General features: G+C 41.9%; 1 protein-coding gene across 1 annotated transcript in view; it reads right to left on the bottom strand.

Moving 5' to 3' along the window:
- The window catches only part of ABCA12 (ATP binding cassette subfamily A member 12), a 130036-nt gene that overhangs the window by 42239 nt on the left and 68997 nt on the right, over positions 1 to 18800 (bottom strand). Inside the window, exons 23-31 of the mRNA XM_019554537.1 lie at positions 17180 to 17495; positions 13501 to 13615; positions 10240 to 10569; positions 9084 to 9153; positions 8853 to 8987; positions 6167 to 6322; positions 4124 to 4310; positions 1694 to 1912; positions 849 to 1045 (exon numbers count right to left, since the gene is read on the bottom strand). Coding sequence (XP_019410082.1) covers positions 849 to 1045; positions 1694 to 1912; positions 4124 to 4310; positions 6167 to 6322; positions 8853 to 8987; positions 9084 to 9153; positions 10240 to 10569; positions 13501 to 13615; positions 17180 to 17495 — 1725 coding nt within the window. The remainder of the gene's footprint in view (positions 1 to 848; positions 1046 to 1693; positions 1913 to 4123; positions 4311 to 6166; positions 6323 to 8852; positions 8988 to 9083; positions 9154 to 10239; positions 10570 to 13500; positions 13616 to 17179; positions 17496 to 18800) is intronic.

The raw sequence follows: 18800 nt of genomic DNA on the forward strand, positions 1-18800 counted from the left end.
TTATCAGATCAAGTAACTTGTGGCTCACATATCCCACAGTGCATGTGGAATGTGTGTGTGGGCAGGGAGGGACAGGGGGATGGGAAGGAAAGCGTTATCAATGCATCTTCCACTAGCTACAGCTTATGGGATGCTCCAGCTTATATCTCCTATGTTACCCCAGGAAGAGAGCAACACTTATTTTGTAGGCTACTGACAAAAATTCTTGCCTCAGGGCTCAGATCACTTATTTGGCAGTAGATCTGGCCAAAGTCAGGTCATGAGCTGTGAGGGCTTAATCTGGCCTCTTTTATGAAGTTGCTAAATAAAGGAAGGCTTTGAGGAAAATGCTCCTGCAATATTAAATTATTTGCACATATTCTGCAAGTCATTTTCAGAACCTGGGGCCAGTTCCAAAGCCCATTAAAGTTACTGGAAAGACTCCAATCCCCCTGCTCAAGACAGGACTATTCCTGTCTAAACTGTCCCAGAAAAACATTTAAATAACCTGCACTAAAAAAAAATATTTCAAAAAAAAAAAAAAAGCACAATTGAGATCTCTCTCTTTCCAAAGACATCAGGACTCTTCCAGGATATTAACTCCAGATCACTTATAACTGAAGCAAGAATCATATTCCTAAGACCAAAAAAGCTGGTCTCAACCAATGCTCATCCTTCTGTCTTGTTTCAAGAGCAATCTTTATTCTGGGTGCCTATTCTAAATGTTGCTTTGTTGCTGGGTTTTCACAGTTGAGTCTCAAGTAAAATTTTCAAAAGTCTCTGACTTAGGAGCCAAAATGACATTTCATCATCCGGAAGCCTTCAACACTTAGCTCCTAGAAATGTTATGCCTTGTCTCTTTGCAGTACCTTTTTTATTTCTGGATATAATCTCCCAAATACACCTCCGAGAGCATGGATCCACACCAGTGGTAGGTTCATCTAAGATTACAACTCTTGATCCACCAAGAAAAGCTATTGATATAGATAACTTCCTTTTCATCCCTCCTGACAATGAGCCAGCTAGCTTGTGACGATGGCTATACAACCCGGTCTCCTTCAGTGTCCTTCAAAAAAGAAAAAAACCCACAAGTTTGCAGTTCAGCTATTTAGTTAAAGGCAGGGAATTTGAATACACCCAGCAACATTAATGCAAATGAAAAACTGCTCAGGCATGGACTGCTCTGCTGAATTGTCATAATGAAGATGATGGTTCAACATGTAGCTCAGACACAGGGGATTTTTTTTTTAGGATGTTTCAAAAATTTTAGTTTGCATATTAAGCTTAAGGGTTTGATCTTGTCATTTGAGAATGCAGGGCCAGATTCACTGGTTCCCTCCCCTCCCCCCTTCTGATTTGCACCCTTTGATGACAAGCATATTCAACCCGTGTAAACCAGCTAGTGAAGCTTTCTCTAGAAAGGGCCAAGGTAGGTGGAACTTACTGGTGAATCTCACCCATAATTTTCATATATTACAAACACCTACAGTCGATAGCAAATTCCTTGGGGGAAGGAGTATGTTTTCATAGGTCCATAGGTTTTTTATAAGGCTGGAGGAGATGAATATAACCATTCTGCCTGACTTCTTGCATTAAACAGACTCCAATAACGTGTGGCCATGTTTTGCAGCAATTACCATCACTAAAAAATGACACTGGAGGACACTGCCCAAAACATCAAGCCAGTTGTCAGTTCTCTCCTGCTTTCATGTACCTTTGCACTTCATCCTGAAGCTTCTGCTTACTCCAGTGTGGGACTTTGATATAACCATAAAGCAGCAGGTGCTCCTTGGTGGTGAGATAACTAAATAACACATTATGCTGCATGCAGATGCCCATGTTCTTCCTGATGATATTTTGATCCGTTCTGATGTCTTTGCCATAAACATAAATGGTACCTGATGAAGCAGGGAACAGTCCAGTCAGAATAGATCTGGAATAAAAGAGCAAAGGAGATAAATGACCAATGCTGGAAGGCAAAGAGAAGGAACCCACAGATTTCCCACTTCCCTCCTCTTTTTTTGTTATCCTTTGCCCATCACCATCCACAAAGACTCCATGCCATGCCAATACACCTTGTAGCTATAAAGAACAACACACAGCTTCCTCCAGCCTGTCACCTCAGTTCCTCTGAATAGTAGTTGCTAGATTACTCTATATCTGCTGGTTTAGCACTGAAGGGCCAAGCTCCAGTTTTGGATCCAGAGGATGTTGTTTTGCCATCAGACCACTGGGTTTATCCCAAGCTTAAATAAGCTGCTATGTAGTTATCAACACATCACATTGTGCAAATTACTCTAAATTTGAGGCGATCATATGGAAAAATTGGGCAGCTAATAAGGTTGCCAGGATTAGGGGAAGGGAGTTGTGGTATGCTACTGGACAGTGGCTTAATCAGTCATATAGTTATCTATTATGTGAATATGAGGGACAAGCAGCAAACTAGATGGGGTCAGCTGTACTTTTAGAAGTGCAAGCTAGTGATCTTCATACTGGCAGTGACTGTATCAGCTTTAACAAATAATAGAATGTATTGAGGACAGCCCTACTGAGCAAGAAGGGGAGACTGTTTTCCAGACAAGTATGTATGGCAAGCACCTCCCAAAGTGGGAAAAAAGCTCTTAGTTAATAATTAGCTACCTAGCAATACCTAATGGAATCAGGTCAGATACTTTCTGCCCAAAATGACTACATGTACAATGAAGGTCATTTTTAGAGATTCAGGGTTTAAAGAGAAAATATATTTCTCAAACCACCCCTCGAACTTCCCAGGTTGTTAAAGCCTGCTGTTAAAGCCTGCCCTTCATTCTCCCAGGGTGCTTAACCCTGTTGAAACTCATTCCAATAGAAAAGAGAAGGAACAGGAGACCCCAATCAGAATTTAACCCCATTGCCATGTTCTAGGAAGTCATTACTCTTTCTCTTAAATTGTTTCTGTCTGTGCTGTTCTTAGAGAATGCAAATGCATCTGCAATTTGCTGAGAAGTAATGTCTCCCTATCTCTGTGGTGTTTTGGTGTATGTATTTATCAGCATAATGTGCTTTCAGAGTAATATACACATATTTATCATTTCTAAGGTTTCAGTTGTAGGCTTCATTTGTACTCTCCTTCAGTTAAAGTCTACAGCTACATCATTGGGGCACCGTGCACAGGAGGAAGGATGGTCCTGTGGTTAAGATTACAAAATATAATTCAGCAGAGGATAAAGGCTGCAATGAAGAACTCTAGGTTTAATATAGCCCACCACAGACAGCCTGTGCGACTCCTGGAGCTGGTTGCTATACCAGCCAGGCCCTTATTCTAGCCCAGCACAGAGGGACAAGTCAGGGAAGCTTGTCAATAGCCATATGGCTGTGGCAAACTCCTGTCCTGCTGCCCCTAAATCCCCTTGCTGCTTTAATGCATGCCAGGGTTATGCACAGATCAATCTTCAGAATTGGAGCTGATCAATAAGCAGTGACAAGATGCTATATCACAGTGCTGCACAGAGCATGGGCATGGAGGGGACCAGAGAACTAAGTCCTGCCTGTCTGTCTGTATTCTTTATTTAAAACTTCTAACAAAAGAACTGCATACCTGGAAGAGCTGAAAGGCCAGTGGATTAATCCATTACACATTCCAGCTCAGCAAACTCACTAGGTTTTCAGCTGAATGGGAAGTCAATAGTCTTTCTAAAATTGCTGCAACTTCGAGTATGTGCCAATTACTCACTATTTTCAGGTGCAAGCCGCTATGGGCATGGAATAGACGTTATAGCCTACTAGGCTATGCAAGATTATAGGAATGCCACTAGAGTAGAAAGCATCCAATGATTATTATGACCTTAATGCTGTTTTTTTGGTAGCAGAAGAAATCTCTTTCACTCTTAAAATAGTCTTATTTAGTACTATCAGACACCAAAGCACAAAGTCACCCTTATATATAAGGGGTCTGATGACTGCTGAGATACACAAAGACTAAGGTACATAGCATAACTACAAAAAGGAAAAACCCAGAAAGCATTTTATTCAGCCTTATAATACTGTCATATGTCTTTTCATTCAACTTTGCTTGCTAATCTGCCCTATCTGGTGGAATCAAATAGCCTCACTTCAACCTGTCTGTGGTACTATTTCCACCTCTTTGCCTTAACAAGAAGCCTACATGGTGGTAGTCTTTCCAGCTCCATTATGCCCCAGCAAAGATGTGATGTTGCCTTCATAGAAGTTCAGGTTGAGGTCTTCCACTGCAGCTTTGGAGCCGTAAGTCTTTGTTATTCCGTGAAGAGAAACTCCCAGGGTGAGATCAGTAGGTTCAGGTTCAAGGTTAGGAGGGAGGGTACCATTAGCGTCTAAAGAAGGATCAGGGGAGACACGTTATTCATTTAAGTAGATAGTAATAGACCTTTTTCATCTAGAACAGGAAAGAGACAGTAAATTATATGCTTTTCAGATAAAACTTAGGAACACTTCCTGGTATTTGTGTAATTTCTGAACTCTCCAATATTTCTTCCTCTAAATTTTACCACTTATAAGAACACTTAGCAGCAATAATTATTCACCCTGTGAGTGGCCCTATGTCTGTACATTCTACAGGTTCTAATACAATATATTAAACAAACAGATTTCAATTGGGGGGGGATTTACTAGCTGTTTAGTACTGCACAGTAGCATTATGAGGCATGAACCTCGTGCAGTAGTGAGTTACTGCACAATCAATGTCACCAGGAAGCCATGTGGAGATGCTACTGAGCAGTAACACCGGTTACTGTGCAGTCTTTTATTGCATAGATATGCAAGTACTAAATGACTGCAGTGACAACTCATGTAGACGCAGCCACCAGAACTGAAACACATGGGCTCAGTTAATGGGCTTATCACTGACCAATGTAAAATATTGCACAAGATATTTCACCTGTCTGTGCTACTATTTCCACCTCTTTGCCTTAACAAGGATTTTCCCTCACAATGTGTTTGTCAGCATCTAGTACAATGTGGCAGTGGTTGGCCTGGGGCAACTGCCCCAGGTTCCAATAGGGGCAGAGGGTGAAGAAAACAGTTTGCGTTGCAGCCACATGATTGCAAATCAAAATCAGAAGTTACTGCTGCTCCTGGGTGCAGCAGCCACTCCAAGCACTTACACTACTGCAATATGGCCCCAGTTTCAGCTGGGACCTCAAAACACTATTATACAAAAAGTATTCTCAGTAGTTACACTAGCAGTAGTAGTAGCAGAGCCGACCCTAGGGGTGTGCAAGGCCCGAGGCATATCTGCCTGTGTGGGGCCTGTGGGGGTAGGGGGGCAGGGGTGGCGAGCGGCTGGAGTGTGGAGGGAGTGGCGAGCAGCTGGAGCATGAAGCTGGCGGTGCGTGGCAGCAGCACAGAGTAGTGGCACCCTCAGCACGTGCCAATGGCACTGTCTGCGGGGCCTGTATGGCTCTGTCTGCGGGGTCCCCCAAAGCACCCCAGTTCACCCCCCACAAAGGATGGCTCTGAGTATTAGTGACATTAATTTTAACTGTCTGTATTATTCTTATCATTTTATTCTTCCTGACGGTGTTGCTATCATAGCAAAGCATTCTCTCAAAAGTATAAGCCTTTTTGAACATGAAAAACATTATGCCAACATTAACAAATCAATTAGTCCCTACAGTACTCCTATGAGATGTGTAGATAAATACTACAGTATCGACCCCACTTTATGCCTCAGGAATCCAAGACAAATAAAGTGAATTGAATTGCTCAGAACTAGCGACACAATCGGTGTCAGAGCTAGGATCAAATCTCAGCAGACCCAGACGCCTGGTTCTCTTCTTAGGCCCTCCTGAAAGAGACTGATTAAAATAATGTCTGAAAAAAAGTGATGAAAATGTTGACACTTGTCTTAGATAAAGCCTTGCCTCTTGGAGCTGAACACTTGAAATGCACAGTGCAGAGCACAGTGCAAAGAGTCCCACTGATTTTAAGAGTACTGTGGTTTGGTAAGTTGTATGCATGGGGCCATTGGGCATGATCCAAAGCCCTCTAAAGTCACTTTAAAATGGCCATTCTGGTTTCCAAACCATCCTACACTGGAAATGCAGATGCCACCGGAATCAGCAAGAACTCAAACAAAGGAATGAAATTTTCAAGTGTGTTCATTGCACTAATGTTGCCTGGACCCCTTGGTTACCCATCCAAATGGCCTTACACAGCTCTATTCACATACGTGTCTTATTGGTGATTGTTGCTTCTTTTCTGAATATGAAGTTTGTGAAAAAAAGGCCCTTCCTTTTCTCATTCCACAGTGATGCATAACCATAGCCTTCATCCCAGTAGGATGGAAGCAACGGGAAATACCATGGGGCAGCCATGCCATATTTTCCTGTAACCAAAAAAAAAAGGAAACAAGTTACAATATTTGTGACTGTTTCACAGGAAGAATTAGCTTTGATCACAGTGATCAACAACAAGGATAAACCCTTAAGGGATCTATTTTCTGAGGCATCCATGTCCTTTTGGTATTTGGTATAGGATTTTTCTCTGATTTATGCAATATAAAGCACTAGCTGATATATTAATCCGAATGACTGCATGCTTAGAGTGAATGACTGCTTTACTTTACTGCCCGGTATTGTTTTCTGTATGCTGGTGGACTGCTTCATAAAGCCAGGGAAGAAAAGCAGATGTCATACACAAGATGTTTAAAAAGGTCTTGATTTAAAACATGATTTACTGTCTGCAATCAAAGAATATGGATTTACTGTTTAAAATCCAAATAAAACAACTCAACTGCTGGCTATGGTCCTCAGAGGCTTTTCCCTTGCTTCTGCCAGCTAGGGAGAAAGGATGCAGCTTTCCTTACTCTCTAGTATAGAGGTGCTCAACCTCCAGTGGGCCAAATGTGGCCCATGGAGCCATGGCATCTGGCCCATGGGGCTCCCCATGGGTCAGGAAATTTAGCAGCAGTGGAATCATGGTAATTAATACTGCCACACTCCCTTGCTGCCAAATTCCCAAATTCCAACCCCCATATGGCTGGATTGGGGTCAGGCTATGGCCCTTTCTTCCTTGTGGCTGGATGGGAGATGGGCCATATCCTCTCCCCACTCTGAGGAGCTGGGTCAGGCTGCTTCCCACCCCCTCTGTACAGCTGGATGGGGCCTGGCCATACACCCCACCAGGCACTGGATAGGAACCAGTGCCCAGATGTGACCAGCAGAAAGACCAAGCATTCCCCATCCAGCCCAATGGGGAAAAGGTTGAGCACCACTGCTCTAACACATTTCATCCAGCCATATGACAGACAAGGATCCCTTAACTTTTTCCAAGCTCTGACAGTGCCTCAGTTTCATTACTCCTCTGTAAGCACATTTAATATCTGGTGAGATTCCCCAATATAATACTCTTTATCACATGAAATTAAATCATTCCCCTTTCATTCAAGCATAACGTCTGCACCTCTGTCCAGGTGCAGACATTACACTTTTTCCAGTTTAGGTAGTCAGAAACCTGTCTATATTCGTAACAGAACAGAAGTTTCAGGCACAAAGACTGCTTTAAAAATGGCGGCTCCTGGTCTAAGATCTGGATTGATGTACTATCAGACTTACTCAATCTGTTGAACATCTGTGCCAGGACCACTTGCAAATCAAGGTAGGTCACTGTCTACCAGTGTCCCAGGGGACTTTGCAAGTTCCCACTAGCTCCCCTTGCAGGGAGCCACAGCTAACTTGCTCCAGCCAAGTGCCTAGTTGGCCCTGCCCTCGAGGTCTCTGTCAGCTCCAGGCAGGATGCGGGGCTTGTGAGCTGCTGTGGGCAGGTGGGGGGTGCTAGCAGTGCATGTCACATTCCCAACCCAGTCAGTTGGTGACAGAGTCTCCCTTCCCAAGCCCCAGGACCATGTGTTGGAGAGGCTCCAGGAAGGGCCCAGAGAATTCCACCCCCAACCTGCCCAGCCAGTGCCGAGTTCCTGGCTGAAGCAACATCCTCCTGTGCAGCCGTGGGGCTCAGGACCTTGGGCAGGGGAGGGACAGCCATGCCCTTGTGGCTGGAGTATCTGGCAGGGGCACGAGTCTAGCATCAAGATCTAGCATCCAGCAGGTCCCCTTCCCCACCCCTGGAAAATGGACCTGCCTGAGCCAAGCCAGGCACTGCAGCTGCAAGGGCATGATTGCCCCCCATCCCTAGGGATTGCAGCCCCATGGCTGCATGGAAGGAAACAGCTTCAGTCAGGAACCCAGGGCTGGCTTGAGGGAGGGGGCAGGGGACAGGGAGAAATTCTCTGACCCCTTCCTAGAGCCACTTCAATGCATGGTCCCAGGGCTTAGGACAGGGGAGGGACACCGTGCCCCTGTGTCCCACTGACCTGGCTGGGAATGCATGGTGCACTACTGGCTCCACCTCCCCCCTCAACAGCTCACAAGCCCTGCTCCCCACTGCCTTTGGGCTTCCTGGGGTAAATCGCCACACCTCCCACGCCGGACAAAGCCCAAAGACCCCCATGTCACCGAGCAGGGATGAGCACAGCTTCCTCTGCTGGCTGCCTGCAGCTGACACCTGCTTGACTGATGGGAAGGCAGAAGGGGAGGCAGGTGCCTGACAGTCAGTGAGGGATGGCTCCCAGTTGGCTGTCCTCAGCAGTGTCTGGCACCCCCAGCCTTCTGGCCTTGGCCACTGCAGGCATCTGCCTATCTCACCTCACCGTAGGGCAAACATGAGCGCTGTGCACTCCCAATCCAATCTGTACAGTTTAGAGAAACCTCCATAGATTGGATCAATTCTGCCTTGGGCTTTTTGAATGTCTGTACTTAGCCTCTGTGTGCAGATACTTAAACACGTGAATTAGCAAACATTAATTGATTATTCTCAAGAGACACTGTATAGCAGTAGAATGTAATATTTTGCTTTATTACCTGGGAAAACGTTCCTAATGTACCAACCCAGAATAAAGTAAATGAAAGAGTCTATCAGAATTAGCCAGCACATCCAGCCGAAAGAAGTGTTGTCTCCATTCAATGGAGATTTATACATATTGTCCCACTGCAGGCCTGCAGAAAGGAATTTGAAAATAAAATTGTGTTAATCAGTCAAATATATCATAGCAATGAAAACTCAAAACCTATTTTCATATATACTGGACATACCTACTCCCTGTTCCTCATAACGAGCAATGTATTGACTTGCATAACCAAATGCACTTGGAGACAACAGGCACTGTGGAAGAAAGTGAAAAACAAAAAACTAATGAAAAAATCACACCCCCCCCCCCCAAAAACCCCAACCACTCAAAGGCCCATGTTGGATCTGATGCAGTAGCCACAGAAGTGCATGAGAATATTTTTTATGACTTCACTGAATACTGAATCAGGCACATTCTCAACAAAATCTTCATGAATGGCCTCAAATTCTGTACTCCCACCCCTCAATTTTGCATATGCAGCTCATTGCACATGCAAGAATATACATTTGTGCACAAAAATCAAGTGGTTAGATTTACTGAGTATACAGTTATTCAAATGAAGGATTTCACCAATATGAAATATAGAAGTGGTGTCACCATCTTTTTGAAAAACTGAGCCTAAACGTCGCCAATTCAACAGTGAAGGAGAATGACTGAAAGTACTGGTACTAAATTTATCACCAATTTAAATGTGTAGCATTGCAGTGCGTTCTGTAGACTTGGATTTTCCTAAGAAAATAATAATTTTGACCTTTGAAACCTAACTATTCACGTCTCCATAAAATTCTCCCCCTTCAGCACGAGGTTTACAACAATAAAAATAATAATGTCTCACCTCTGTGAAGGCCAGGCAGCAAGAAAATTAGGCCAGAATGCCAAAAAGTAACAGTTAATCAGAGAGATGCTTTATACCTCTTCATAAACGCTTTTTTCCCCCCCACCACTCTCCCTTAAATATTGAAATTCAACCTCCCAATTTTTTACCTTTTGGAGGAAACATTAGATTTCTGATTCTTTAATTCTATTACTGCACAAAGGTAAATTTGATGTTTGTGAAATTAAAGGAATTGTAAAGCCAGGTGAAAAGGGTCAGTGCTCCATTCTGCTGGGACCCCGCACATGCCTGCCTATACGAGTTTTGCTTTTCTAGTTCTAGGTATTTCTTGATCAGACCTCTATTGTGCATCTCATTGCACAGTGGTTTGGTGTTGTCCAAAAATGGAGTCTAAGATGAGGTCCCCAAGTTTGTTCTTATTTGTGACACAAGGCAAAACAGGAACTCAACCCAAAGAGGAAATCTCCCAAATGCATTAAGACTTTTATTTCACTGAGAAACTTACCAGCAGGCTCTTCACTACAAAGCTCAAGTCATTTTCAACTACAAGCAGCACAATGAAGGGGAAAAATGTGAGGATGTATACGAGGCTGCCAACCAAAGCAGCAATGTTGGTGTTGTTGAAGAAGACACTGATGAAGTAGCACATGGCTATGATGGAAAGGCTGTAGTCCATCAGGTACAGGAATAGAATAGCTATATTTATTTTGGGAAGGATATTGCCAACTTTTAAAATAGTAATGAGAAAAACGTCTGTGACTAAAAGGAAACAAGCACATTCTATGAACCAGGCAAAAAAATGACTGCTGGAGTTGACACCCATCATCTTCATATACTAGGGAAAAGGAAAAAAGAAAAGAACACTGTTGGTTACTGAGAGAGCTTTCTGTTTATGTGCTTTTGTTTACTGTTTTCATACTAAAAGATTTCTTTCCAGACTTTTTTCAGACTCTGGATATTGCATGCAAATGTTTTTTTCTCTTTTTGGCACATCCCCTCCTTAAACCAAGACAACATGGTAAATTTGCATCTGTGAGATGTTCACTGATTAAAGCACAGTTTAATCACAACAGGCCATAGCACAGGATGCATGTATCTACTTACAGGTTTGGTCCTTAAAATCCAGCGCAAAAACAGACAGAAGCCTCCAGTATAACCACCTTTGTTGTTTTGGCAGAATCTTTTGGTTGTTATAAAGAATATTGTTCAAGTGTATGGTTCTAGTACCGTGATCGTTTTAAAATGCCATTTAACTAATCCTCTCATTTTTTAAAATGCCAATTCCTCCTTCCCTCTGATCCGAAACAGTACAGAACTGAATCTGCTTTAAACATGCACAGATCCAATGAAGTGAGACTGAGAATCTACTATCTGAGGATCTGGCCTGATAGACTTACACAGATAGTATGGGGCACCAAAGATAACATGTACAGGTGTCTTCCTTAGTCTGTGCAATTGATTTAGATTGATGATACTCTGGTCCATGTGGAAAATGACATTTGGTTTACCAAGAATAGGATATTACACTGGGTAGATCAATGACTGATTATCTATTAAAAAAAAAACCCCAAAACAAAAACCTTACTACATTTCCTTTACTTTTTGTGAATGGTTTTTATTTGAAGGAACTCCTTGCTTAATCAGTGTCTGTTTCCATGGGATTAGGATCTGTTCCTGCTGATTGGTGAGGTTCAGTTTTACATAAGCCTTTGACTTTTGAGCATATAGTGCATTTCCACTTTGAAAATTAAGTAAATTAAAGGTGGGGGGGTGTGATCTTCACACTGTTTCCACATTATTATTTTCCCTTTGATTGGCAGAATGCATCAAGAGCTTTCTTTTACTGGAACCGATGTAAAATAATTTCGGATAGACATGTAAAGTTAGCTTTATCAAGTGTAGGAAAACCAAATTCCTATGCCATTACACAAGTATACCAGAACTGTATTCCTGTAAATCTCTAGCCATTTCTATATTAACCTTTACCTGCATTTTTACAGGTTATTTCAGATGTTACATGTTTTTCTATTGTTTGTTAACGGTAAAAAAAATATATGGTTTTCTCTGACCTTTTCACCATTTTTTTACAGTGCTTTTCATGGACTTTTCCATTTTTTACCATGTCCCCTCAATTTTACCCTTCTCCCCAGCCTTACCATTTTTCTTACAGTTTTTCCTGACTTCACTGTTTTTAATGGAGAAAAATGGTATTGTTTTTTTCCAGCTTCACCTGTTTTTACACTGCTTTTTTCCCTTGAGTTTTTTTACCATTTCCCCCAACCAACTTTAGCACTTTTAATGGTAAACTTTTTATTGTTATCCCAACTTTTTTTTTTACTGTTTTACCAGTTTTCCTGACTTTACAGTTTTTTCCTGACTTCATCTTTTTTATATTTTTTCCTGCATTACCTTTACTAACAGTAAAATTTTTACTGTTTCCAACTTTCCCCAATTTTTCTTCTGTTTTTTGTGACTTCAACATTGTTACCATTTTTTCTAACTTCACCATTTTTAGCAGTAACTTTTTTACTGTTTTTTCCAACTTCACTCATCATATCACGATTTTTCTCCCTTCACTTTTTTTTTTACTATTTGTTTTATCTTTACCTGCTTTTTTAACAATCGTTACTGGTAAAAGTGTTATCATTTCCTCCATTTTTTTTACCGTTTTCCCTGATTTTACCTCTTTTATAATTTTTTCCGGACTCAACCATATTTTTACCATTTTTTTCCAACTTGATTACTGTTCTTTAACAGTTTATCCTGACATTTTAGCTATTTTTACATCACTTTCCCCCAACTTTACCATTTTTAATGATAACATTTTTACTGTTTTTCCAGGCTTTTTTAAAAACCATTTTAAAACCATTTATCCTGACATTTAACCATTTTAACCATTTGTTCCTGACTTTAAATTTAATATTTAAAAAAAAAAATCTTTTTACACCTTTTTAACCATTTTTTTTTTACTGTTTTTTCCTGACTTCATCAATTTATTTTTATTTATTTATTTATTTATTTACTTACTATTTTTCCCCCAACTTCACCATTTCGTAATGGTAAAAAATTTACCTTTTTCCCTATAGGTGAAGTCAGCCATCTTTAAGTTTAAGGCCTGGGAAGTTGTATACATGCTGGGCAGATCTGCACATGATATTAATGCGATGCAATAAACTCCTGCACAGTTCATGCCGGAGTTGATAGTTGCTGGGCACAGTGTTTACATGTGCACTTAGGAGCACATTGAGCCAGAGCAGCACAACCCCAGCTGGCAGGAGGCCCAGGGGGTCATCCTACCAGCCCAGAGCTGCTCTCTGCTCAACGTGCTGCGAAGAGGCTAGCTGGGACACAAGTGCACTACAGTGTGGGACTAGCCGGCAAGCAGCTCCCACGCTGAAACTCCACTGTAGACTAGTACTTTTGTCGGAAAGTACTATTCTACGGCGGAGTTAATTAGTTTACTCTGGCCTAATCTAAATGGTGACACTTCACTGTAGAGCTAATTAGTGAACTCTGCAGTAAGTGTCTCATGTAGATGTACCTATTGTTGTTGTGGAACTTTTAACAACACTGAGTAAAATACAGCCCTTGTTTTAAGTCCAGAGAGAAGTTGTGGATTAGGTCAATGCTGACCAAACAATAATGACTTGTGCTCATTCTGCCCAGTAATACTAGCTCCACTCCTTTCCATATTACATCCCTCTGCTGCTTCCAGTATGGAAAATCAATTCACAATTTCAGAATGCCACAGACATGCTCAAGGTACCTCATAAAGCCTTAGATCTTTCTCTTGAACAAGCTTTTTAACAAAACTCGCTATAAACAGCACCCAGGCACTCATCAGAGAAAATGGGAGAGAGTAGGTCACACTGGTTAAGAACCTGTAAAAAGAGAAAAGATACTTTTTTTGGAATAATATTCCTGGTAAAGGAAAAAAAATTCTTGTATTTTGACACATAAGATTATAATTGCTATTAGGAAAAGATATTTTATACTTAAATAAGTTTTTCTATCCAAGAAAATTCTACCAGTTTAACAATATAAATGAATTAAGGACTTCATATACTATAACTTTAAGTAGATCTACTCATCCACTCTGACTGTACAAATGGGGATATTGCAGCAGAGACAGATTATGATTTTCTTTTTTTTTTTTTTAAATTGGGTGTCTAAACTTTGGCACCAGCATTCAAACTTGCCTATTTTCAAGGATGTTGGAATCCTTGCCTCCCAGGGAAATCAACAGAGAAAGTTAGTGATTGTCACTTGTGAAAATTAGCTTTCTTATTCTATTGCCTAACTATAGATTCAGTGGCCTGACTTTAGAAACACACATCTGAAAACTGTTGCCTACAGACTTTAACTGATATAAGTGATCAGAAACTAGTCTAAACCTGTAACAGAACAGAAATGCAGTGCACATAGACCAGTTTAAAAAGGGCGGAACCTGGATGAAGGTAGTATCAGATTTAATCAGTTTAGGTTAGACCGGTTTATCTAACTTCTGTCTGAGATCCTATCCTGACTCAAGTTCGGTTGCAGTCCTTCAGCATCCCAGGCTGCTTTGCAAGCCTCTGCTAAACCCACCTTGTAAGATAAGCAGGCTAGCCTTGGCCAGCACTTGTCTGCTCCAGCCAAGCATTGGGCCAGCCCTGCCCCCATGCTGTCACAGAGACAGCATGAGCCCAGACTGAGAGCCATGGAGTGCCAGGGTGGGGGCAATGGAGGTCCCCGCTCCATGGGCTCATCACTGATCCACCCCAAACCCAAGTGAGTACAGCTAGGGAAGAGGGCCCATGCAGGTGGGAGCCTCCACTCCTCCACCCCTCCCTCTGCCACTGTCTGGCTTGGCTGTGACAAAGATGGCTGGAGCCAGGACTGATTGCCACAAGCAGACTGTCAGCCAAGCCAGGAAGTCCCAGGGGAGGGTAACTAGAGAGGGCCTGTGTAACAGGGGGCTCCCCTACCCAACTTTCCCGCTGTGCTGCTCAGCTTGGTGGATAGCCCAGTAGCACCAGCTCCTGCCTGCCTGTGTCAGCCAAGCCAGGCACTGGCAGCAGTGAGGGGAGGGGAGGGAGAGTGGAGGCCCCCCACCATGAAGGCCTAGCCCCATTTTCCCCAGACTAGAGCAAGCACAGCTGGAAGGCTGACCCCTCTCTCCTTGCTGCCAGTGACAGCCGGCTGCTGGGAGGAAACATAGCTGGGGAGAGAGTCCAGCCTGGGAGACATGCAGAAGCACTCCCTGCCTCCTGGCCTCAGCCAGTACAGTCATCTGCATGTCCCCCACATCGAAGGGCGAATGTGTGTTCCCTTTGTTCCCAATCCAATATATGCAGCTTAGAGAAACCTGCATAGATTGGATTGATTCTGCCTTGGGCTTTTTGAATGTCTGTATCTAGCCTATGCAGTTTCCCATTATCACACAGAGAAGTTATACAAAGCCAAGATAAGAGCTTAAGTCTCATGACACCCAGCTCTTTGCTTTAGCCAACAGATCTTTCTTCCATCCCAGATATGCCACAGATGGTGTGCACATGACAATGATCAGGAGTAAAATTAAGCAAATGTAATTAAAAACAACATCACCAGTGGACTGTTTTAAGCAGCAGATTAAATCTACTACATGGTTATCGCGTTCCCTTCTCTCCCTTTTCTCTCCCACTGTTTAAAAACCCTATATTACTTCTGCAAAATGTTCCGAATAAAGAAAGCACTTTTGAATTAAGTGAAATTTCCATTTTGATTTGAAATTTTTCCTTGCAAAATTGAAAATGTCATCCAAATCAGTTTTCACAAATGTGCTCATTTAGATAGACTGTATTTTTCAACTGCCGAATTTCAAAGAGTTTTGATTTCTTCTGCACTTTCCTGTTCACAGTCTGAACTATCTGTATAGTCTGGTGATAAACATTTTGAAAAACAAATTCTAACAGTATTGCTCAGTGACATTCAAGATTGTCAGAATTTTCCCTCTAGGCCAGTAACAACTGACAAATGTTGCATTTAGAGTGGTGTTTACTGCATCATCACTCCTGGGTATTTTAATAATTGAATAAAATGGTGTACCAGTTGGGAAAAAGGAAATGATAAGGTGAGATAAGGTGACTGTTTTCTTGGCACTACAAGTACAAGAAAGGTATGCTACAACTGAATAATAAGTGCCCCCAGGAACTAGTTAATCATAGTACAAAATAATCTAACAATAATAATCCATATATTTGCTGAAAGAAGTTGACATTTTTTTAAAACTCCCCTGCCTCTCTCAGTAGCAATGAGACAGGCAAGCATATTGGCTCTTGATTTGCTGTAGTGCTTGGTCAGTAGAATATGATTAATTTAGCACAAGCAGTATGCAAGTTCCCTTTTAGTGTGAAAGATCCTGGGTTCAATCTATGCTGTTGGCCAAGGCAGAGTCATTTATACAGTAGGTTGTGGAATTATTGTCCAATTTAATAGTGTAATTTGCTGATCATTCTTTACGGCTTTATAATTCACTTCAAATAGCGTTTCATGTGTGTTTTACCCACTTTGGCTGCCAGATCTGGTCAATGTAATAACTCTGAGAAGAAATCACAATCCCAGGATGCCATTTTCTCCCACATCTGTGTGAGAAATACAAGGGGCCAGATCCCCAGTTGGTGTAAGACAGGCTTAGCTCTATTGAACTCAGTGGAGTATTGTCCATTCACACCAGCTGAGGATCTGCAACAACTTAAGTGAAAAAGCAGACAGAATCCTATACTTCTCACTCTTTCACCATCTGTTTATCATTCAAGACTCATTCAGGTTCATACATAGTTCAGACTGCACTGCTCTGTGTAATAGGCAGTTAACCCTGACAACTCAGCTCACTGAAATCTTGTCTGCCTTCTCTCATCACTGTTGAGATAAGGGTTACAACCTCATCTCCTCTTACAGCTCTTGAAGCACCTGCGAGGGAGGCATCCCTTGCAGGAAGACACACTCTGGACTTTGCATTACCTAGAATTGCTGAAACAGAGCATAAGTACTGCTGTGTGAGAATAATAACAAACAACTTGGAGCTCACCTTTAAGTTTATGCATCTAGTGACTTTTTTCTTTTGCTTAATAAGTGAGTTTTCCAGCTTCAGCATGCTGTCTACATTTATGTACTCAATAGAAAAGGCCAAACCTGAATTTTAATTCTAGCTCCACAAATGACTCTGTTTCCTCATCTGTTAAACAGGGATAGTAATTTTCACCTTCAGTAACTATGATGGATCCTAGGAAATTCATATAGTGTTATGAAGACCAGCAACGAGTGAAATCTTGGCTGTAAGGAAGTTACTATCAAGATTTTTGCCATTTATTCTGATAGAAAGCTATCACAGCTGTTAAATTCTAGTCATTGTATTTGTTCAGCTAACACATAAGATGTCCTAGAAGTCACCGAGCAGTTAACTAACTAAAAGTCTATGGACTTACAGATCCTTATTGTAGCAAGGAAAGGGTGTGGCCTGGACTTGGACAGCTATGTCCTGTAGACTCTTCCCAGTCTGTAATTCAATGAATGCTCGCTCAATGCTGTCCTGGATATAGATAAATGCTCGACTGTAGATCTGGCTCTGTGAAGTTGAATTATGTGGACCTGAGGTCCAGATTCTCTCCCTGATTCTGTTTGTTGTTTGTGAAATCTTGCTGCTCATTCTGATGGTATAATTGAGCAGTGGAGGAAGAGACAGGGTGCCAGGTGCTGACCTCTTCTGTCGATAGCTGCTTGACGGGAAATTGAAGATAATACCTTAAGAAAGTAAACAAAATAAAAGTTGTTCTTTGATCAACTGTGGTTACCACAGAATAGTGCCCTCTGAAACGCAGGTTCTTAACTCCTCGTTACTATAGCACTTTATATTAAAATATAACAGTTTCCCAGGAACTAGACACACATTCCAATGGGCAAGTAATTACCATTACTCGCAAGCATCTTGAAATAAATATACATGTAAATGAAGTTCCTCACACTTTACCTAGGACAATATTTTTCTATGCGATTGGAATTGATGGATGATGAGCACCTGCCTCTGACATTAAGTCTTCTCTCAGGTGCAACTCACTGAGCACTCAAAATCAAGAGGCACTTTGAGAAAATCTTGATTTGAGATGTAACCTGGCATCCCACATGCCCAGTACGTATCTCCCTTAAACACGTAAGTTCCATAAATTTGTCCAGACATAGTCTACTGATATGTACAATACAATAGAGTCCTGTTACATGTTATACTTAGGATGTGTTCAATGCACTTAAAAATGCCAACTTCCTTGTGTTCAACAAGTAAAACATGTTCTAAGTGCCATCATATCATGGCACAGTAGATACCTTTTCCAGGAGGAATGTCTCCAGATGGTATTAAGTAACATGTGTTCAGCTCTTGGGGTACTGCTCCACAGAGATAATATGAGTGGTCTTTACCAGCTCTGGTCCAGTGCTGCAGCTGGAACCGACAAACAGCTGGTTCAAGCTTTGGGTGGAGGCTAGGAGCCCACCAGCACAGGTTCAAGACTCCAGTGGGAGGCTAGGCCCAACAAACAGCTGTCAAGCACACAGCCCAGTCCAGATCTTAGTAAGCATTACTGTGTGACTGCTTCAAACAAACTCTAATTCATAGTAACACTTATTATGAGCTAAATAAAACACATGCTAAGTGTGACAAGGTACAGTGTTGTGACTCAATTCACAAAATAAAAAAACCCACACACACACACATTTCTGTCAGACATGCATACTCACACACAGAAGTTGGTTTTCTGCTAGCTAAGACTTGAAACACTCACAATTTTCCTAATCACCTATCAGATTTTGCTCCCCTACAAACAAAGTCTAAAAGGGCACCAAGAGAAAAGTCATTCTGATAATTTTGAATGATGAAGGCAACACTAAAAGAAAATGTATACATATAGTCTATTTATAAATGATGTAATCAGTTCATAGATTTCATAGACATTAGGGCTGGAAGGGACCTCGGGAGATCATTGAGTCCAGCCCCCTGCCCAAAGGGCAGGAAGTCAGCTGGGGTCATAGGATCCCAGCAAGATAAGCATCCAATTT

This window comes from Crocodylus porosus, unplaced genomic scaffold (assembly GCF_001723895.1).
Source record: "Crocodylus porosus isolate Cpor-Errol unplaced genomic scaffold, CroPor_comp1, whole genome shotgun sequence".
Classification (NCBI taxonomy): domain Eukaryota; kingdom Metazoa; phylum Chordata; order Crocodylia; family Crocodylidae; genus Crocodylus; species Crocodylus porosus.